Below are 17449 nucleotides of genomic sequence, written 5' to 3' on the forward strand. Positions count from 1 at the left end.
AACCTGGCTATATGCAAATCAGTCTGTCCCTGGCCCAGTGCATCATGGGAACAGGGCAGACTAAACTACCAAGCCAATTCTTCACCAGAAAGGAGACAAGCTACCGGGGACCGGTTTCTGGCATTTCAGCCTTCTTCGGCCCGGCTTGCTTGAATCCTGATGGAGCAGTGAGAAAGGGACTCATGTCTGAGTATACCCTGCCACACCTATAGTGGCCAAAAACGATTTAGAAAAGGGGGTGGTGATGAACAGAGTGTCTGAGTTAAACAGACCACTCTTACCCAGTCCAAAGATCAGGGCTTGATCCATCACCGTTATTTATCTCACTGCCCCATCCCAGCTCAGAACCTGGCTATATGCAAATCAGTCTGTCCCTGGCCCAGTGCATCATGGGAACAGGGCAGACTAAACTACCAAGCCAATTCTTCACCAGAAAGGAGACAAGCTACCGGGGACCGGTTTCTGGCATTTCAGCCTTCTTCGGCCCGGCTTGCTTGAATCCTGATGGAGCAGTGAGAAAGGGACTCATGTCTGAGTATACCCTGCCACACCTATAGTGGCCAAAAACGATTTAGAAAAGGGGGTGGTGATGAACAGAGTGTCTGAGTTAAACAGACCACACTTACCCAGTCCAAAGATCAGGGCTTGATCCATCACCGTTATTTATCTCACTGCCCCATCCCAGCTCAGAACCTGGCTATATGCAAATCAGTCTGTCCCTGGCCCAGTGCATCATGGGAACAGGGCAGACTAAACTACCAAGCCAATTCTTCACCAGAAAGGAGACAAGCTACCGGGGACCGGTTTCTGGCATTTCAGCCTTCTTCGGCCCGGCTTGCTTGAATCCTGATGGAGCAGTGAGAAAGGGACTCATGTCTGAGTATACCCTGCCACACCTATAGTGGCCAAAAACGATTTAGAAAAGGGGGTGGTGATGAACAGAGTGTCTGAGTTAAACAGACCACTCTTACCCAGTCCAAAGATCAGGGCTTGATCCATCACCGTTATTTATCTCACTGCCCCATCCCAGCTCAGAACCTGGCTATATGCAAATCAGTCTGTCCCTGGCCCAGTGCATCATGGGAACAGGGCAGACTAAACTACCAAGCCAATTCTTCACCAGAAAGGAGACAAGCTACCGGGGACCGGTTTCTGGCATTTCAGCCTTCTTCGGCCCGGCTTGCTTGAATCCTGATGGAGCAGTGAGAAAGGGACTCATGTCTGAGTATACCCTGCCACACCTATAGTGGCCAAAAACGATTTAGAAAAGGGGGTGGTGATGAACAGAGTGTCTGAGTTAAACAGACCACTCTTACCCAGTCCAAAGATCAGGGCTTGATCCATCACCGTTATTTATCTCACTGCCCCATCCCAGCTCAGAACCTGGCTATATGCAAATCAGTCTGTCCCTGGCCCAGTGCATCATGGGAACAGGGCAGACTAAACTACCAAGCCAATTCTTCACCAGAAAGGAGACAAGCTACCGGGGACCGGTTTCTGGCATTTCAGCCTTCTTCGGCCCGGCTTGCTTGAATCCTGATGGAGCAGTGAGAAAGGGACTCATGTCTGAGTATACCCTGCCACACCTATAGTGGCCAAAAACGATTTAGAAAAGGGGGTGGTGATGAACAGAGTGTCTGAGTTAAACAGACCACTCTTACCCAGTCCAAAGATCAGGGCTTGATCCATCACCGTTATTTATCTCACTGCCCCATCCCAGCTCAGAACCTGGCTATATGCAAATCAGTCTGTCCCTGGCCCAGTGCATCATGGGAACAGGGCAGACTAAACTACCAAGCCAATTCTTCACCAGAAAGGAGACAAGCTACCGGGGACCGGTTTCTGGCATTTCAGCCTTCTTCGGCCCGGCTTGCTTGAATCCTGATGGAGCAGTGAGAAAGGGACTCATGTCTGAGTATACCCTGCCACACCTATAGTGGCCTGAAACGATTTAGAAAAGGGGGTGGTGATGAACAGAGTGTCTGAGTTAAACAGACCACTCTTACCCAGTCCAAAGATCAGGGCTTGATCCATCACCGTTATTTATCTCACTGCCCCATCCCAGCTCAGAACCTGGCTATATGCAAATCAGTCTGTCCCTGGCCCAGTGCATCATGGGAACAGGGCAGACTAAACTACCAAGCCAATTCTTCACCAGAAAGGAGACAAGCTACCGGGGACCGGTTTCTGGCATTTCAGCCTTCTTCGGCCCCGGCTTGCTTGAATCCTGATGGAGCAGTGAGAAAGGGACTCATGTCTGAGTATACCCTGCCACACCTATAGTGGCCAAAAACGATTTAGAAAAGGGGGTGGTGATGAACAGAGTGTCTGAGTTAAACAGACCACTCTTACCCAGTCCAAAGATCAGGGCTTGATCCATCACCGTTATTTATCTCACTGCCCCATCCCAGCTCAGAACCTGGCTATATGCAAATCAGTCTGTCCCTGGCCCAGTGCATCATGGGAACAGGGCAGACTAAACTACCAAGCCAATTCTTCACCAGAAAGGAGACAAGCTACCGGGGACCGGTTTCTGGCATTTCAGCCTTCTTCGGCCCGGCTTGCTTGAATCCTGATGGAGCAGTGAGAAAGGGACTCATGTCTGAGTATACCCTGCCACACCTATAGTGGCCAAAAACGATTTAGAAAAGGGGGTGGTGATGAACAGAGTGTCTGAGTTAAACAGACCACTCTTACCCAGTCCAAAGATCAGGGCTTGATCCATCACCGTTATTTATCTCACTGCCCCATCCCAGCTCAGAACCTGGCTATATGCAAATCAGTCTGTCCCTGGCCCAGTGCATCATGGGAACAGGGCAGACTAAACTACCAAGCCAATTCTTCACCAGAAAGGAGACAAGCTACCGGGGACCGGTTTCTGGCATTTCAGCCTTCTTCGGCCCGGCTTGCTTGAATCCTGATGGAGCAGTGAGAAAGGGACTCATGTCTGAGTATACCCTGCCACACCTATAGTGGCCAAAAACGATTTAGAAAAGGGGGTGGTGATGAACAGAGTGTCTGAGTTAAACAGACCACTCTTACCCAGTCCAAAGATCAGGGCTTGATCCATCACCATTATTTATCTCACTGCCCCATCCCAGCTCAGAACCTGGCTATATGCAAATCAGTCTGTCCCTGGCCCAGTGCATCATGGGAACAGGGCAGACTAAACTACCAAGTCAATTCTTCACCAGAAAGGAGACAAGCTACCGGGGACCGGTTTCTGGCATTTCAGCCTTCTTCGGCCCGGCTTGCTTGAATCCTGATGGAGCAGTGAGAAAGGGACTCATGTCTGAGTATACCCTGCCACACCTATAGTGGCCTGAAACGATTTAGAAAAGGGGGTGGTGATGAACAGAGTGTCTGAGTTAAACAGACCACTCTTACCCAGTCCAAAGATCAGGGCTTGATCCATCACCGTTATTTATCTCACTGCCCCATCCCAGCTCAGAACCTGGCTATATGCAAATCAGTCTGTCCCTGGCCCAGTGCATCATGGGAACAGGGCAGACTAAACTACCAAGCCAATTCTTCACCAGAAAGGAGACAAGCTACCGGGGACCGGTTTCTGGCATTTCAGCCTTCTTCTTCTTGACTGGGTGAGAGCTTTCTGCTTAATTCAGAGACTCTGTTCCTCACCACCCCTTGTTGTAACTATTTTTGTCCACCCTAAGCGTGGAAGGGTATTCTCAGATGTGAGACCCTTGCTCATTGCACCATCAGGATTCAAGCAAACCGGGCCGATGACGGCTGTAATGCCAGAAACCGGTCCCCGGGAGCTTGTTTCCTTCCCAGTGTAAGAATTGGCTTTTGTAGTTTGGTTTGCCCTGTTCCCATCATGCACTGGGACAGGAACAGACTAATTTGCATACAGCCAGGTTCTGAAACTGGGATGGTGCAGTGAGCTAAAAAACGGTGTTGGATCTAGCCCTGATCTCTTGACTGGGTGAGAGCTTTCTGCTTAATTCAGAGACTCTGTTCCTCACCACCCCTTGTTGTAACTATTTTTGTCCACCCTAAGCGTGGAAGGGTATTCTCAGATGTGAGACCCTTGCTCATTGCACCATCAGGATTCAAGCAAACCGGGCCGATGACGGCTGCAATGCCAGAAACCGGTCCCCGGGAGCTTGTTTCCTTCCCAGTGTAAGAATTGGCTTTTGTAGTTTGGTTTGCCCTGTTCCCATCATGCACTGGGACAGGAACAGACTAATTTGCATACAGCCAGGTTCTGAAACTGGGATGGTGCAGTGAGCTAAAAAACGGTGTTGGATCTAGCCCTGATCTCTTGACTGGGTGAGAGCTTTCTGCTTAATTCAGAGACTCTGTTCCTCACCACCCCTTGTTGTAACCAGATTTTGCAAGTGGCAAGGGAAAAAGCACCAACCACAAAAGATAATGCATGTATCTCCTTTTTCCCGGGTTACGCACTCCCAAGTGTAGAAGCAAAGGGCAAAATATCATGGACTTAACCAATATCTGCAAGCAATACATTTAAAATACGCTCTCTTATATCCGGCAAAATTGAAAATCATCTATGAACAAAAAAGTTACTTTTCTGATACCCCACAGAAGCATGGTAATGGATTGAGTACGCTTTCCCAGACTTACCTATTAGCTCAGTTTACCAGCAGGTAGAGGATTCACAACGAGACGGCGAGAATCGCAGCAACAACGCTTCAAACCAAACGATGCGAGGAGGATGCAACTCCCGCGCAAGCGCTTAAGGATCAAAGGAGGGCCATTATCTTTGCTGCCACATTTCGTGAAACAAGATCAGTTAATGACGATGAGTCATCTACAGGAGACGCAGCTCAATGAGAACCAGACCGCAGCGCACCGCTGTTTTCCTCACGGTCATCACACACATTGAACCAACTCCCTCACTAAAATTACCCGGGTAGTACCATGCAAGGTCAGGTTCCCACTACTGCAACAAGATTACTGGGATGCAGTTCGTAAGTAATATTAATACAGATAGAGGAGACGACTCTTGGTTTCACATGCTGGAGGAGGTAAGCCTACCATGCCAACACCCTGTGAAGACTATCCACGACAAAGGGTCTATATTAATCCCACGGCTGGGAGCGGATGTCCGCTTTTTCTTTAATGTCCATAGAGACTTGAACACTGGCTCCGGCGGGGGTTGAGGGACCTCGTGGCCGGGGGCTGGCACCCCCTCTTTAAGTACTTTGGGAGGTTGCTCTTCCAAGATTTGAAAGCTTCCCAAAGCTATATTCAGCCATGGCCCCTAATGCAGTAGCACGCTTGAAATTAGTTGAGTTTACAAGTATTGTTTTGTAGTTTGGTCGAACCAAGTTTTACAGTTGGACCATGTATTTGGGTGTTTGATAGGGATGCGGACGGGTTGCAACTCTCAGAAATGCTGTACCAACTAATATGTCCTTATCCACTTAAATGGCTAAGTTGGGTACGATACAACATTATAACTGCATAACATGAAAGATTAGGGGAATGGGATTACCACATAAACGGCATAGGGTACATGCTCAATTGATTCGACGAAAGGCACATATTGTGTTCTTACAAGAAACGCATCTAACAGGGCTAGAAGCCACCAAACTACAGAAAAAATGGAGAGAGCAATTGTATAATACGACCTATTCTGTCTTTGCCGGCGAGCGGCTATTTGGTTACGGGCTGGGGTCCCTTTTGCAATACTAGAGACTCGAATAGACAAGGAGGGCCGATACGTATTGATTCAGGGTACACAGGATGGTAAACCAATAGTGCTGGGAAGTTTATACGCCCCTATTGTGGATCAGGAGCATTTTTATGCCCGGGTTAGCACAGCGCTGGTGGACTGGACGGACGAGAATTGTGTGCTTGGTAGTGACTTTAATATGGGGATCAATACGGTCTACACAGATCCCCACTCCCCTGTGGGGGGTGGGATGAATATGTCATTCCAATCAATACGCCATTCCAAAACATTACAGACTTGGGCGCAAGGATGGGCCCCGATGGACATATGGCGTAACCATAATGAGGGAATGAGAGAATACACTTTTTATTCAGCCACACATGATCTTCACACTTGAATCGATCATATATAGTTTGTCACTTCTTACGCAAACAACTTGAGCAGCTTATGTGGAAAAAACAATATCCGACCAAGGTGCATTCAAAATCACATTCATATGGGCCGTATTCCAGCCCCGGTCCCTACATGGTGACTAGAAGACTCTGCCACTTAGAAGATGGGGTATAACAGGAAGCACTAGCATCTACCATAACAAATTATTTTGCGGAAAATGCTGGTCTTCGTGGGGCTGGAATGGGAGGCATTAAAGGTCGTGATTAGGGGCACGGCTCTCAGCACCTCCTCAGGAGCCAGACAAAAGGTCCACTGAGAATTGCAGGATATTGAAGACAAATTGCACATACTCGAAGCCAGATCATTCCAAGATCCCACAATAAAACAAGACCTCCAGGAGGCCTGCATACTACTGGACCTGTTGCTTATAATAGATCACTGCACTTACCTACATAAAACACATGCAGAATCAGACAGACCAGGCACCCTATTGGCATGAATCCTCAGGAATGCTTCCCCCTCAGTACACAAACAGCCATTAATAAAGTCTTTTATGACCATTCCAGGACGCTCTACACGGCCCCACCAATGATTTACTGTCTAGAGATTAACGCATTCCTGGAACACTAGAGCTCCCACAGGTATCAGATGAGAATAAAAAAATGCCATCTGAACCTATAGCGCTGGCGGAAATAAAAACTGTGATCAAGGGCCTTCCTAATAACAAAACTCCAGGACTAAATGGCTTAACTGTGGAGTTTTATGCCACTTACATGCAACAACTTGCCCCACAGTTGCAGATATAATATAAGGAAGCATACAAGACAGACACCTTGCCCTCCTCTACGACGAAAGCACTAATAACCTCCCTTCCCAAGCTGGGGAGGGACCACACTCAACTGTCCGTATACCGTCCGCTCTCCTTGTTAAATGCGGAATATAAGATTTTGAGTAAAATTCTTGTTAATTGTTTGCAGCCCCTTGTACCAAAATTGGTGCACATAGACCAATTTGGTTTTGTCCCTGGGCATAGTACGTCTCTAAATATACGCCGGCTATGTAATGTTATGTTTTACTGTACTGCAGAGGACCCAGAAGAAGGATGTGTCACACTAAATATTACTCAGGGATTCAACACCCTGAGCTGGGATTACATGCTGGCCACACTACTGAAATTTGGGATTCCACATGCCTATACTCGTTGGATCCAAGTATTGTATCATAGCTCCACAGCTAGGGTGTGCAGAGGGTCGCATATATCAGAACTTTATCAAATCCAACTGGGGCACAAGACAGGGATGCCCCCTATCGCCCATATTGTTTGCGCTCGCCCTCGATCCATTGGCTTACAAACTTCGAGGGTCCTCGATGGGATGGGGTATAAACATGAACAGCACCAGTCCTGCTGTTTCACTTTACGCAGATGACATCATTCTATATACTAGGAGACTGCTAAACAATTTGGACACTGTTGCCCAGCTTTTCACGCAATTTGAACACAATGCAGGGTTAGCAATTAATTACGAAAAATCCTACGCCTTCCCCTTTGGCGCCAATAAGGAAGAGCAGATGATACCATTTGGTAACCGTGATTTAACAATTGCTCATCACACCTTTAAGTATTTGGGGATCCAAATTTATAGAACTAAAACAGATCTTATAGAAGGGAATCTACATAGGGCCATTAGCTTTTTGAGGGCTCAAATCACATTCTGGACGTCATTACCCCTCTCGGTGGTAGCGAGATTAGCAACTGCAAAAATGGTTATGCTCCCACGTCTACTTTACGAATCTACCAGTGGTAATGCCGAGAGCAGTATTTACAACACTGAACACACTCCTTACTAGCTTAATATGGGGCTTAGCGAAGCTACAACTCCAATCAGACGCTGGAGGGATGGGGCCCCAGATATGTATGCGTACTGCTCATCACAATTGCAGTGGCTCTCGTACTGGATAGCATGTCGAAATCAGCAGGAAATTGCTTATACGGTGCACATGTTAGCTCAGGGAACACTGCACAGACTGCTCTATCTGGGTAGAGTTACACCACACTCGGCGGGAATTCTTCTTAGAACTGCACTCACATACTGGAAGCAGACACTAAATTACACTAATGTCCTCCATGCATACGCTCCCAATATACAGTTATTAGGTATTCCTACCAACCTAGGAACACTTACTGCTCGCATGTTAGAACCCTGTTTGCAAACCGGAGTGACAACAGTGGGGGGTGTATTTGGGGACAAGAGGTTACTCACACATGCAGGTTTCACGTATGAATGAGGGACCCCGGAGACCCTATTCTTGACTCCTGCAAATGTGACGCACTATGTCAAAAGGCACTGGGCACCTGATGGGGAGGAACCAAATACACATGAGTTGGCCCATCTGATGTACCTTATGGGAACGGGTAGTCATTTAGCTTGCTGGCTATATCGGGTATACGCACACACCGTCCCTCCCCGCTAACTGGTACACGCACTAAATGGGAACAAGACATTGACAGACCACTTACAGAGAAAGAATGGGCAACAATGTTAGAATACCCAAAACGCGCATCTCGGAATACCAGTTTTAAATGTATCCAATATATGATAACACAGAGTACATGACTCTGCATAGAATACACACCATTTTCCCTACCATTCAACCACCCTGCCCTAGATGCCCGGACGCACATGTACTACATGTGCTTTGGTCATGCCCTAGTCTAGGAAGATATTGGGGTGGAATAACAGCTACTTTAAAGGAAGTCGTAGGAGATATGGGAAGGCACACCGTAGAGACAAGTATACTAGGATTATACAGAAGGTGAAAAGAACGTAAAGTGCGTAACAGATTTGCAGACCGAGCCTTACTCCTTGCCAAGTAAGATATTACTAAGAGGTGGAAATCCCCTGTGGCGCCCTCTGTACCCAGTTGGAAGGAAGAGGTGGAAAAATAGGGACTGACTGAAAGTGTAGAAATCGGATGGGAGGAACAAAGCAGCCTAAAAAAGGAACCGATTGCTAGGAGTTGGGATCTCAAACTAGAAGCTTATAAAGGAGCCGATACCCTTGTCATATGAGGCCATGTACATGCCACCCCAATCCACCACTTTGCATTAGCTTGGATGGGAACACCCAACCTCAACAGAGGGATATGAATTGCTGGGCTTAGGCTTGATCTAGTTCTCCACTTCCCCTTATTTCATGAAGTACCCACTTACCTGGATAGACATCTCGCTTTTAGCTTATTACAAACTCGATTTTAGCTACATCATTTTTGCTCAAAGATTAGTACGATTCTGGAGCGGCCCGTCAGCAGGGGAAGGGAGCTTGCAAAAAGTGTATTACGTGAGATACCTGTTTCAGGGAAATAGTACAACTATTGTAACAGCAGGACGGAAAGAGATGCCATACTTGGGCAATGGCCCTTATACCGCATCCCAAATGAGTCAAGATTATAAATGCCGCACATGATTAAGTTGTGAAGAGACAATATGCAATTCTTTGGCCACTGTGTATATATGTGAGCTCCTGCTATGCAGATAATTGTAACTTGAATATTCGATTTTTATGTACTGTAACTGAAGAAAAATAATACAAATTGTTAATTATTATTTTTTTTAATCTGACAATGCTCATTCTTGCAAGATTATTATTTGGATTTAAGCCTACTGCTTACCTACAATTGCAAAATTCCACATCCATTGGCTCAAAGTTGTAGTTTTGTTCTAAAGCAGGATTCACTTTCAGCGTAACATCTTCATCATGAATCTGTAAAGGACAGCTATACTTAAGTGATATCATGGGGTCTACGTATGCCATCACAGACATGCACTAGCCAACATATTTACACAGTGCAAAATAGACAAAAGAGTCTAGCTAAAAAGAAGTATCTCACAGCACCAGATAAACCCAAGATCAGGCAGTTAACTAGCACAGAATTCAATACATTTTGGGAAATAAATGTTTTTCTACAAAGTCAGAAAATAAACTTTTAAACACTTTTGGAAATGGACCACTTTTTATGAAAACGGAGTGATGAATAAGTTACTTACCTTCAGTACCACGGTTTTGAATGAATACTCTTACTCTATTCTTCATCCTGTGATTCACCCTTCGTTCTACACTTGATTCAGACACTCTTGCAATAACTTATGCAAGCTGACAGGTGGTGTAATCAGTGTCTATCACACTCCAACCGATCTATCTTCGGACACGACAACAAAGAGGCAGATAAAGGAGAAATCCCTGCCTTTTGATGTCAGTTTAATCATTATTTCTCTCTGTGCGGAGTCAAAGACCTAAAGCGTAGAAGAAAGATTTAATTACAGCTGCAGTCTGTTAAATCTAGTTTGGAACCTTATTAAAACAAAAATGTCCACTCCACAAAACAAATAAGGTGGATGGATGATAAGGAAGCTGCGGTTAGATAGAGCATGCACAATAAAGAGCTTCACTGATTGAAAGTAACTTATTCTGTGGAAGTATACTTCTAAAAGCACATTTCTCATCTTCTGAAGCAATGTAGATGTTAAAGGCGTCCCTTTGATCCAACCAGTGTAGTCTCTCCTCATCCTTGGCAGTGGCAAGAAAAGAACACAGGATGGACTGCCTCACATAGAAAGGGGGAAAAAGTAATGGGTGGAATGACTGAATTAATCGCAGACACTGGTAATTACTCTCAGCTGCATTCCAGTTCATCTTGCTATTGCCCACCCTGCCAACTCATACAGGAACCGGACTTCGTCCTCTTTCAATGGGAGCAGTCCAGCCTGAACTGCCAAGCTATTACACATGCAACCCCAGATGAGTTTCAGCCTATTTGAGTCTCTTTACTAAGGTGCAGGTCCCGTGCTGTGGCACAGAGTATCACTTATTTGGATTACTCAATGCAACACCCAACGTCAGACAGATATACCTAGACACGAGTCCCAGGTTTAATGTGCCACTGAAATAAAGCCCAAACATGCCAAAACAAGCCTGACGTTGCTTTTGTTCCGAACGGACCAGGCCTGAGACTTCAGGTTAGACTGTCCCTGCTAGAGGAGGACCAATGGCAATTTTCATCTGGCTGGTTCATGTCTGAGATGGTATGGTGAGCAAATGTATGATGGGCAAACAAACGATGGAATGCGACGTGGCCGAGTAATTATCAGTGGTTGACAATGCCTGCAGTTCGCGGATGCAATACGCAAATGTAATTGCAATAATAAACACCGTTTGATCGTCAAGACACACACACTACAAATATAAAAAGGTTTGAAAGAGCACACTTCAAGAAATGCATAACCGCTGTATAAAAAAGGGAGCAGGAGGAACTGTATATGGAAGTCCTTTCAAGAGAAACATCACAACTGGTGATTTGAATTAAGAGAGCTGATCGGGTAAATTAAGGCTGGCTGAAAGGGCAAATAAGTAACCCTTAAGTGGCCTACAGCAAAGGCTTAACAGGCCAAAAAAGAAGATAACATAATCCAGCCTGTAGAGGGTTAACCTGTTCTCCGTTCCACCAAGTGACAAACTTGGACCAGTGGTCTGAATACACATCTCAGGTCAAAGGGCGGCTGGAAGTCGCATTTAAATCTACAACCTTTGAAGGTAAATTAAAACTTCTCAGTTGACATCCACGTATCAAGATGCAGATTGTGGAGATTCAGGTGTAGCACTTTGTCTTGCTACAGAGACAGCAGATCCTCCCAAAGACAAAGTAAAAGTGAGTTGCAAATGCTCAAGGTCCGTAGATAAGAAGTACCAGACTCTCTGGCCAAATCCAAGGCCATCTGTATCAACTGTACTCAGTCCTGCTTAATTTTCTTTGGGATTCGTGGGAACAACAGCAGAGGCTGAAATGTGTATAGGAGGCTGGATCTTCTAGAGGCCCAAAGAGGAAATTCTAGACTGCAGAAGACTAAACATTGTGTGTTTTTGGAGGTAGAGTACATGTCAACAGAGCAAAGAGAACCTACGCTACCTCTGGTTGCAGATGCTACTTATGACTAAACAAGATGTTGCCTGGTGAGTTGTCTGCCCTGATGGAAAGGGATCCCGCTAGCTGATTGACCATCTGGTAAATCCTGTGAATTCCCATTAGGGAGAACCATTTTCACTCTTTTGCACTTTAGGAAGAATAAAAATAAATACTTTTGTATTTTTGCACACTGGATGGCAGTCTCTAATAATTCTCTCACCACTGCATACTTAATTTAAGGATGAATTAAAAGAGTGGACATTGGCTACACTATACGTGTGATTAAATCCAGTTAAGTGGGAGCCATCACACAGCTTAAGAGCCTGAAGAAAGAAGTCACAAGACCCCACTCCTACAAGCTTGTTGCTGTAATACATAGCAGTAGTGCTGCTCAGAGGACATGGATTAGATCAGGCTTTGACAGAAGGGCTTTCAGGGCACCAGGTTGACACACAACTCCTTCAAATTTATCTGAAGCCACTGCACCAACCGGGACCAGAGACCCCATATTTCTACTTTGAACAGGTGAGCTACAAAAATAAGCGGTGATAGATCTGTGTAAAGACTACAGTAATGTGGCTTGAAGGACAGCAAGGATAATCCCACCTTCTTCTTTTATAAGTGGTCTCACTCCCTGCGTCACACCCCAGAAGAGTAAGGAGAACATGCTCCAAAAAGGAAAAGAGGGAGAGAGAGAGAGATAGGGTGATATTTGTTTTCAACAGTTGTTAAAAGACTTGTAGTGGACTTTTGCAAGTACAGGATGGCGTAGCACTGAACAGGAACACTACAACTCACTATCAAGAAGGGAAACGGAAGACCATGAGTATAAAGTAAAGGAACAGGAGTTCTATACTAGGTAAGCACGATGACAAAATCGTAATACAGCCAGGGGTAGCTCCTAAGCTAATGCGGAGGAGTATCACCACAGGTGTAAAAAGAAAATGAAAAGGATAAGAAAGCAACATTAACATTACATTATCATTTTTTTTCTGCAAGGAGCAAGCCAGGATGGGGCGGGGTTGGGCTCGACACAGAGAGAGAGGGACTGAGGGAGGAGTAGTAGCTGCTGCTGCACCGTAAGTGTGCATGGCGGTTTTGCATGTTCTCCATCGGCTGTATTGTACAACCTGGGTGGAGGACATGCAAAGTCCCCCAGTCGCTGTCTGAGCACCAAACCACGGCTCTCAGACCAATCACCAAGGTGACAGCAGCTTTGAGATTGCCTTAGGGAAGCCTGGGAGCCTGAGTGCTGCTGGGAGCCAGAACACTGAACATAGAAAAGGCTGCCAGCGACAAATGAATAAAGCTTTCCCTTGGTGAGAGGCAGGGTCACTAACTAGAACACAGGTAAAACTGGAAACTTGCCTGACAACTGTAGGTGAATTGTGCTCCTCTCCTCCTGCAGGTAGAATTGTAGGGGCCAAACCAAAAAGGGGAAATCTGAATCAAAGTCCTAAAAGCACATTTGTAGTCATTAAAGCCTTCTCACATCAGAGTTAGTACCAAAACTATACTAAAGCCAGTCCAAGAGAAAACCAAGGGTCAGTACAAGGAATAGGGAGGAAAAACAACAAAGGTGAGGGAACAGTATTATTGCTGCAAACTAGAGCCTCAAGCGGAAGAATTGAAAAAAACAATGTTGCCATCAGAGTCTAGAAATACTTTATAGGATTCTGCCCTCTCTGACCTGGTAGTCAACTAGTGGTCGTTGGGGCAGCGTATTTCAGACCCAACCAAGGAAGCTAATGCACTGTATTTCCTGTCAGAAAACATTGTGTATTGAGCGTTAGCCCTTCAAAGTTGACCTGCTGTTTAATATTTTATGTTACTCTTGTATATAAAATTGTATGTAGAATCAAGTGTATGCCATACCATGTAATATGGAATGGTGGGGCAGTCTGAGTGAGGAAATGTAGAATGTTAAGGTCATAAGGAGTTGAGCTGTGGATGAAAGACGTGCTGTGATTCCCTCACCAGTGGGCCACTTAAATGACACTTAGAAATAAACCTACGTTTATTGTATTCCAAATGGTTCCTTCAAGTCATTTTAATGGCGAAGAGTGCTGGTTTGGAGTTAGGCCCACTGTGAGGAGAAACCCCACTAGATGGTATTGATCATAAGATTTTCATTGGAAGGCTTTCTGTATTAATCTCGCTTTCTACAGATTTGTACTGTACATCTCTAACTGCTACGTGGTGTTTTAAGGTACTATTTTACAGTGGAGGTGTGATTGTGTACATCGTATGATCAACGGTTGGTTAGGAACTTGGGCACGTGGTCCTGTATCCAGCAGGGGGTCAGGAGTGGTGGAGCGTGACTGTCTGGCCCGCGTTAGCTGCATCCTGCGGGTGGCGGAGCGTGACTGCCCGTTGAGTGAAACTTCTCGTGTGTATTGCTGTAGAATTCTCTGTTCTGGTATTGTGCATCATTGGTCAGCTGTATATCGTCACGTATAAATATTGCAGCCATACTGGAAGTAATCTTGTGAAGGAAGCAATTTTGGTGTCCATTAAGTCATCACACTAACCCCGCTTAGGGCGCCCATCTTGGTAACAGTTTTGTCTTCGGATATTTATAGACCAGAAACCAGCTGACAGTTTTTTCCCCTTGTATTCACTGTGAGTGGAATACAAACATTCTGGTTTGTGAGTCAGCTTGTCATATATTTGCACACTTATTTCTGCAGTCGGCACAGGCCTTATAAATTTCTTTTGTGCTCTATTTCTTTCTTTTCTGTGATGCACAGACATTATGAATGCAGCATGTCAGGAAGTTATTTCTGCGATACCGCACATTGGAGAGGCAACAGGTCAAGATTTCTTGGCTGTGATACGCGCACTATTTTTGATTGTTCATTATTTTAGAGACTTATTGTTTGTGGGTTTAATATGGCCAATTCGCAAATGACAATCGGGCATCCATATTTTTTTTTTCTCCTCATTTGCCTTGCCCTCAATTTGGGAAATACCAACCACCTTGCGTGTCCTCCTCTGAAAGTCAGGCCAGAAGATGACCTTTACCCAACTCCAGCTCCAGAACGCGAGTATATTAGAATGGTGGCAGAAAGATCCCAGGAGGAAGAGGGACTTTGGGAGCTAAAGCTGACTCCATCAAGGTATATTTCAACCTATAGGACTACTATCGTGACGCGGCCAGACCCAGTCCAAGGAGTGTGAAGAACATAATCATAGGACCCGGGGGAGAAAAAAAAAAAAACTGAATACTATCTCCACTGGGTCAACAGGTCCCAAAAAGAAAGACTACTTTTGTTGCATGGTCTACTCAAATCCATTTTCGATGTTTCGTATAGGGATTTAAGCCAACCAGAGTGTAATGGAGCAGTTTGGTCTACCCAATGAATACAGATTTGTAAAAAAGGATCTCGCCTTACCAATGATGCTGTTTCCCACCCGAAGATAATAAGTGGCAGAGTGATTGAAAATGATGTATTTAAGATGGAGTTTAGAGTAGATCTCACTTTCTCCCACAACTGGGCAATGTTAGGGCACTCCAAGAACATATGAATATCCGATGCTTCCATTAAGTTACATTTGTTGCATTTCTTGTCTGGCATCCATATTTTTACCAAAATCTGGTAAACCTGTATTGGTGTGGAGAAAATGGTTTAAAACATATGAAAATTACATTGTTGCTACTGATGGTGTAGGCTTTAAACCAGAAAGGAGATTATTTAGTTTTCTAGGCAATGCAGCACTTGAAATATTCAAGAACTTGTAGCCAATACTGCCTGCCACCTGCAGGTGATGGTGATGGGTTGAATGTGTTCAAGGAAGCTGTAGCAAGACTTGAAAAACAGTTTGTGGGTGCCCCAAATGTCATGATTGGAAACTATCTGGGGAAGAATCAGTGAAGAGTTTGTTGCAGCTCGGAGGGTGCTAGTTGCGAATTGTGAGTTTGGGTTACTGTGGATACTTATATCAGAGATCAATTTGTGTTCAATTGTGAATCATACAAGCGAGGGCATTGGCATGTTGGAATTCTACTCTTGATGAGGTTTTAGACATAGCCAAAGGGATTGAAAGGTCCATTCTTTCATCTAAAGCGTTAAGTGCCATAGTGCAAGGTACTTCTAGTGCGCCTGTGTGTGTTGTACAATCGCATAAAAGAATGCTTAAGTCTAGGGAAAATAAAAGTGAGGATAAGGGGAGTAAATTATATTGTTATAGCGGTGGGTCGAAATCGCATCTTTGTAATAGTCGTGATTGCCCAGCGATTAAGGGGAAATGTAACTAATTTGGACCCTTTCAAAGTGTGTGCAGAAGTATGAAGCCTGGAATGGGGGTGGGTGTGAGTACTTTTAATGGCATCAGTGATAATTTGGAAAATATGATACTCACTTTATGATGATACTCTTTTATTGTGTAATATAAACATGGTTGGTGGTTTAAAAACGCCTTTGGGGAGTGGACATATGGGGGAGGTTGAATTGGAGGTAATGGCGGATTCAGGATAGCCAATCACCATTGTGTCAGAGATCACTTTAAAAAAAGGGTGGGACAATGTGAAATTGAGGAAATCCCATGTTAATCCAAAGGTTTTTGGGAATGTTGATATCACCATGTTGTTTTTGTAGGACAATTTAGAGTTTCAGGGGCGCACAGTTTTTACAAAAATGTATGTTGCAGTCAATGGTAGATCCATTGTGGGTGGTTTGATTTGGGAAAATTGAAGTGATGTTGAGTCCAGGACACTTCAATTAAGTTGAGTGATTTGACCTGGAGTCAAATTGACATTCCAGAAACTAATTTTGACGAGATTAGCTCTAGGCATGATGCTGTGTTTTTACATAAAGTGTGCCAAGTAAAAGGTTTCACACATCACTTAAAACTCAAAAAGGGTGCTGTGCTGGTTCAACACAAGGTCAGAATGGTATATTAAAGTGATAGGCAAAAACTAAAAGATCATCTTGTTACGTTGTGTGCTAAAGGAATTGTGGAGACAACTGATAGCTCTGAGTGGATTTCTACGATTATCACTTTAAACAAAAATGGTGATTTGCGGCTCTGTATTGACTTGATGTCTCTAACCAAGCACGTTGCAATTGAAAGTCACCAGCTGCCACATAGAGTTACTAGCAGCTGGTATTGGTGCCAAGCATTTTTCGATTATTTTCCTCAAGTCGGCATATCATCAGGTTACATTGGATGATGCATCGAAAGATTTAACAGCTTTTGTAACCCCATGTAGGGTATACAGATTTTTGAGAATGAAGTTTGGATTAGCTTCAGCAGCTAGTGTCTTTCAGAAACTTTTTGATGTGTGATTTCAGGGGTACAGGTGTTCCAGGATGACATACTTATTTTTGCCAAAATTTATTTTACTTTATTTATTTAAAAGGTTTTATATAGCGCTGCTGGACCCGAGAGTATCAGAGCTCTTTACATAGTTAAAAGAAGATAAAATAGGAACAT

General features: G+C 44.7%; 1 protein-coding gene across 2 annotated transcripts in view; it reads right to left on the minus strand.

Moving 5' to 3' along the window:
• The window catches only part of MOV10L1 (Mov10 like RNA helicase 1), a 1040774-nt gene that overhangs the window by 764325 nt on the left and 259000 nt on the right, over positions 1-17449 (minus strand). For both annotated transcript variants that reach the window (XM_086967454.1, XM_086967456.1), the window contains exon 12: positions 9725-9816. In XM_086967454.1, coding sequence (XP_086823580.1) covers positions 9725-9816 — 92 coding nt within the window. The remainder of the gene's footprint in view (positions 1-9724; positions 9817-17449) is intronic.

The sequence above is a fragment of the Lissotriton vulgaris genome, chromosome 1_1, assembly GCF_964263255.1.
Source record: "Lissotriton vulgaris chromosome 1_1, aLisVul1.2, whole genome shotgun sequence".
In the NCBI taxonomy this organism is placed as follows: Eukaryota; Metazoa; Chordata; class Amphibia; order Caudata; family Salamandridae; genus Lissotriton; species Lissotriton vulgaris.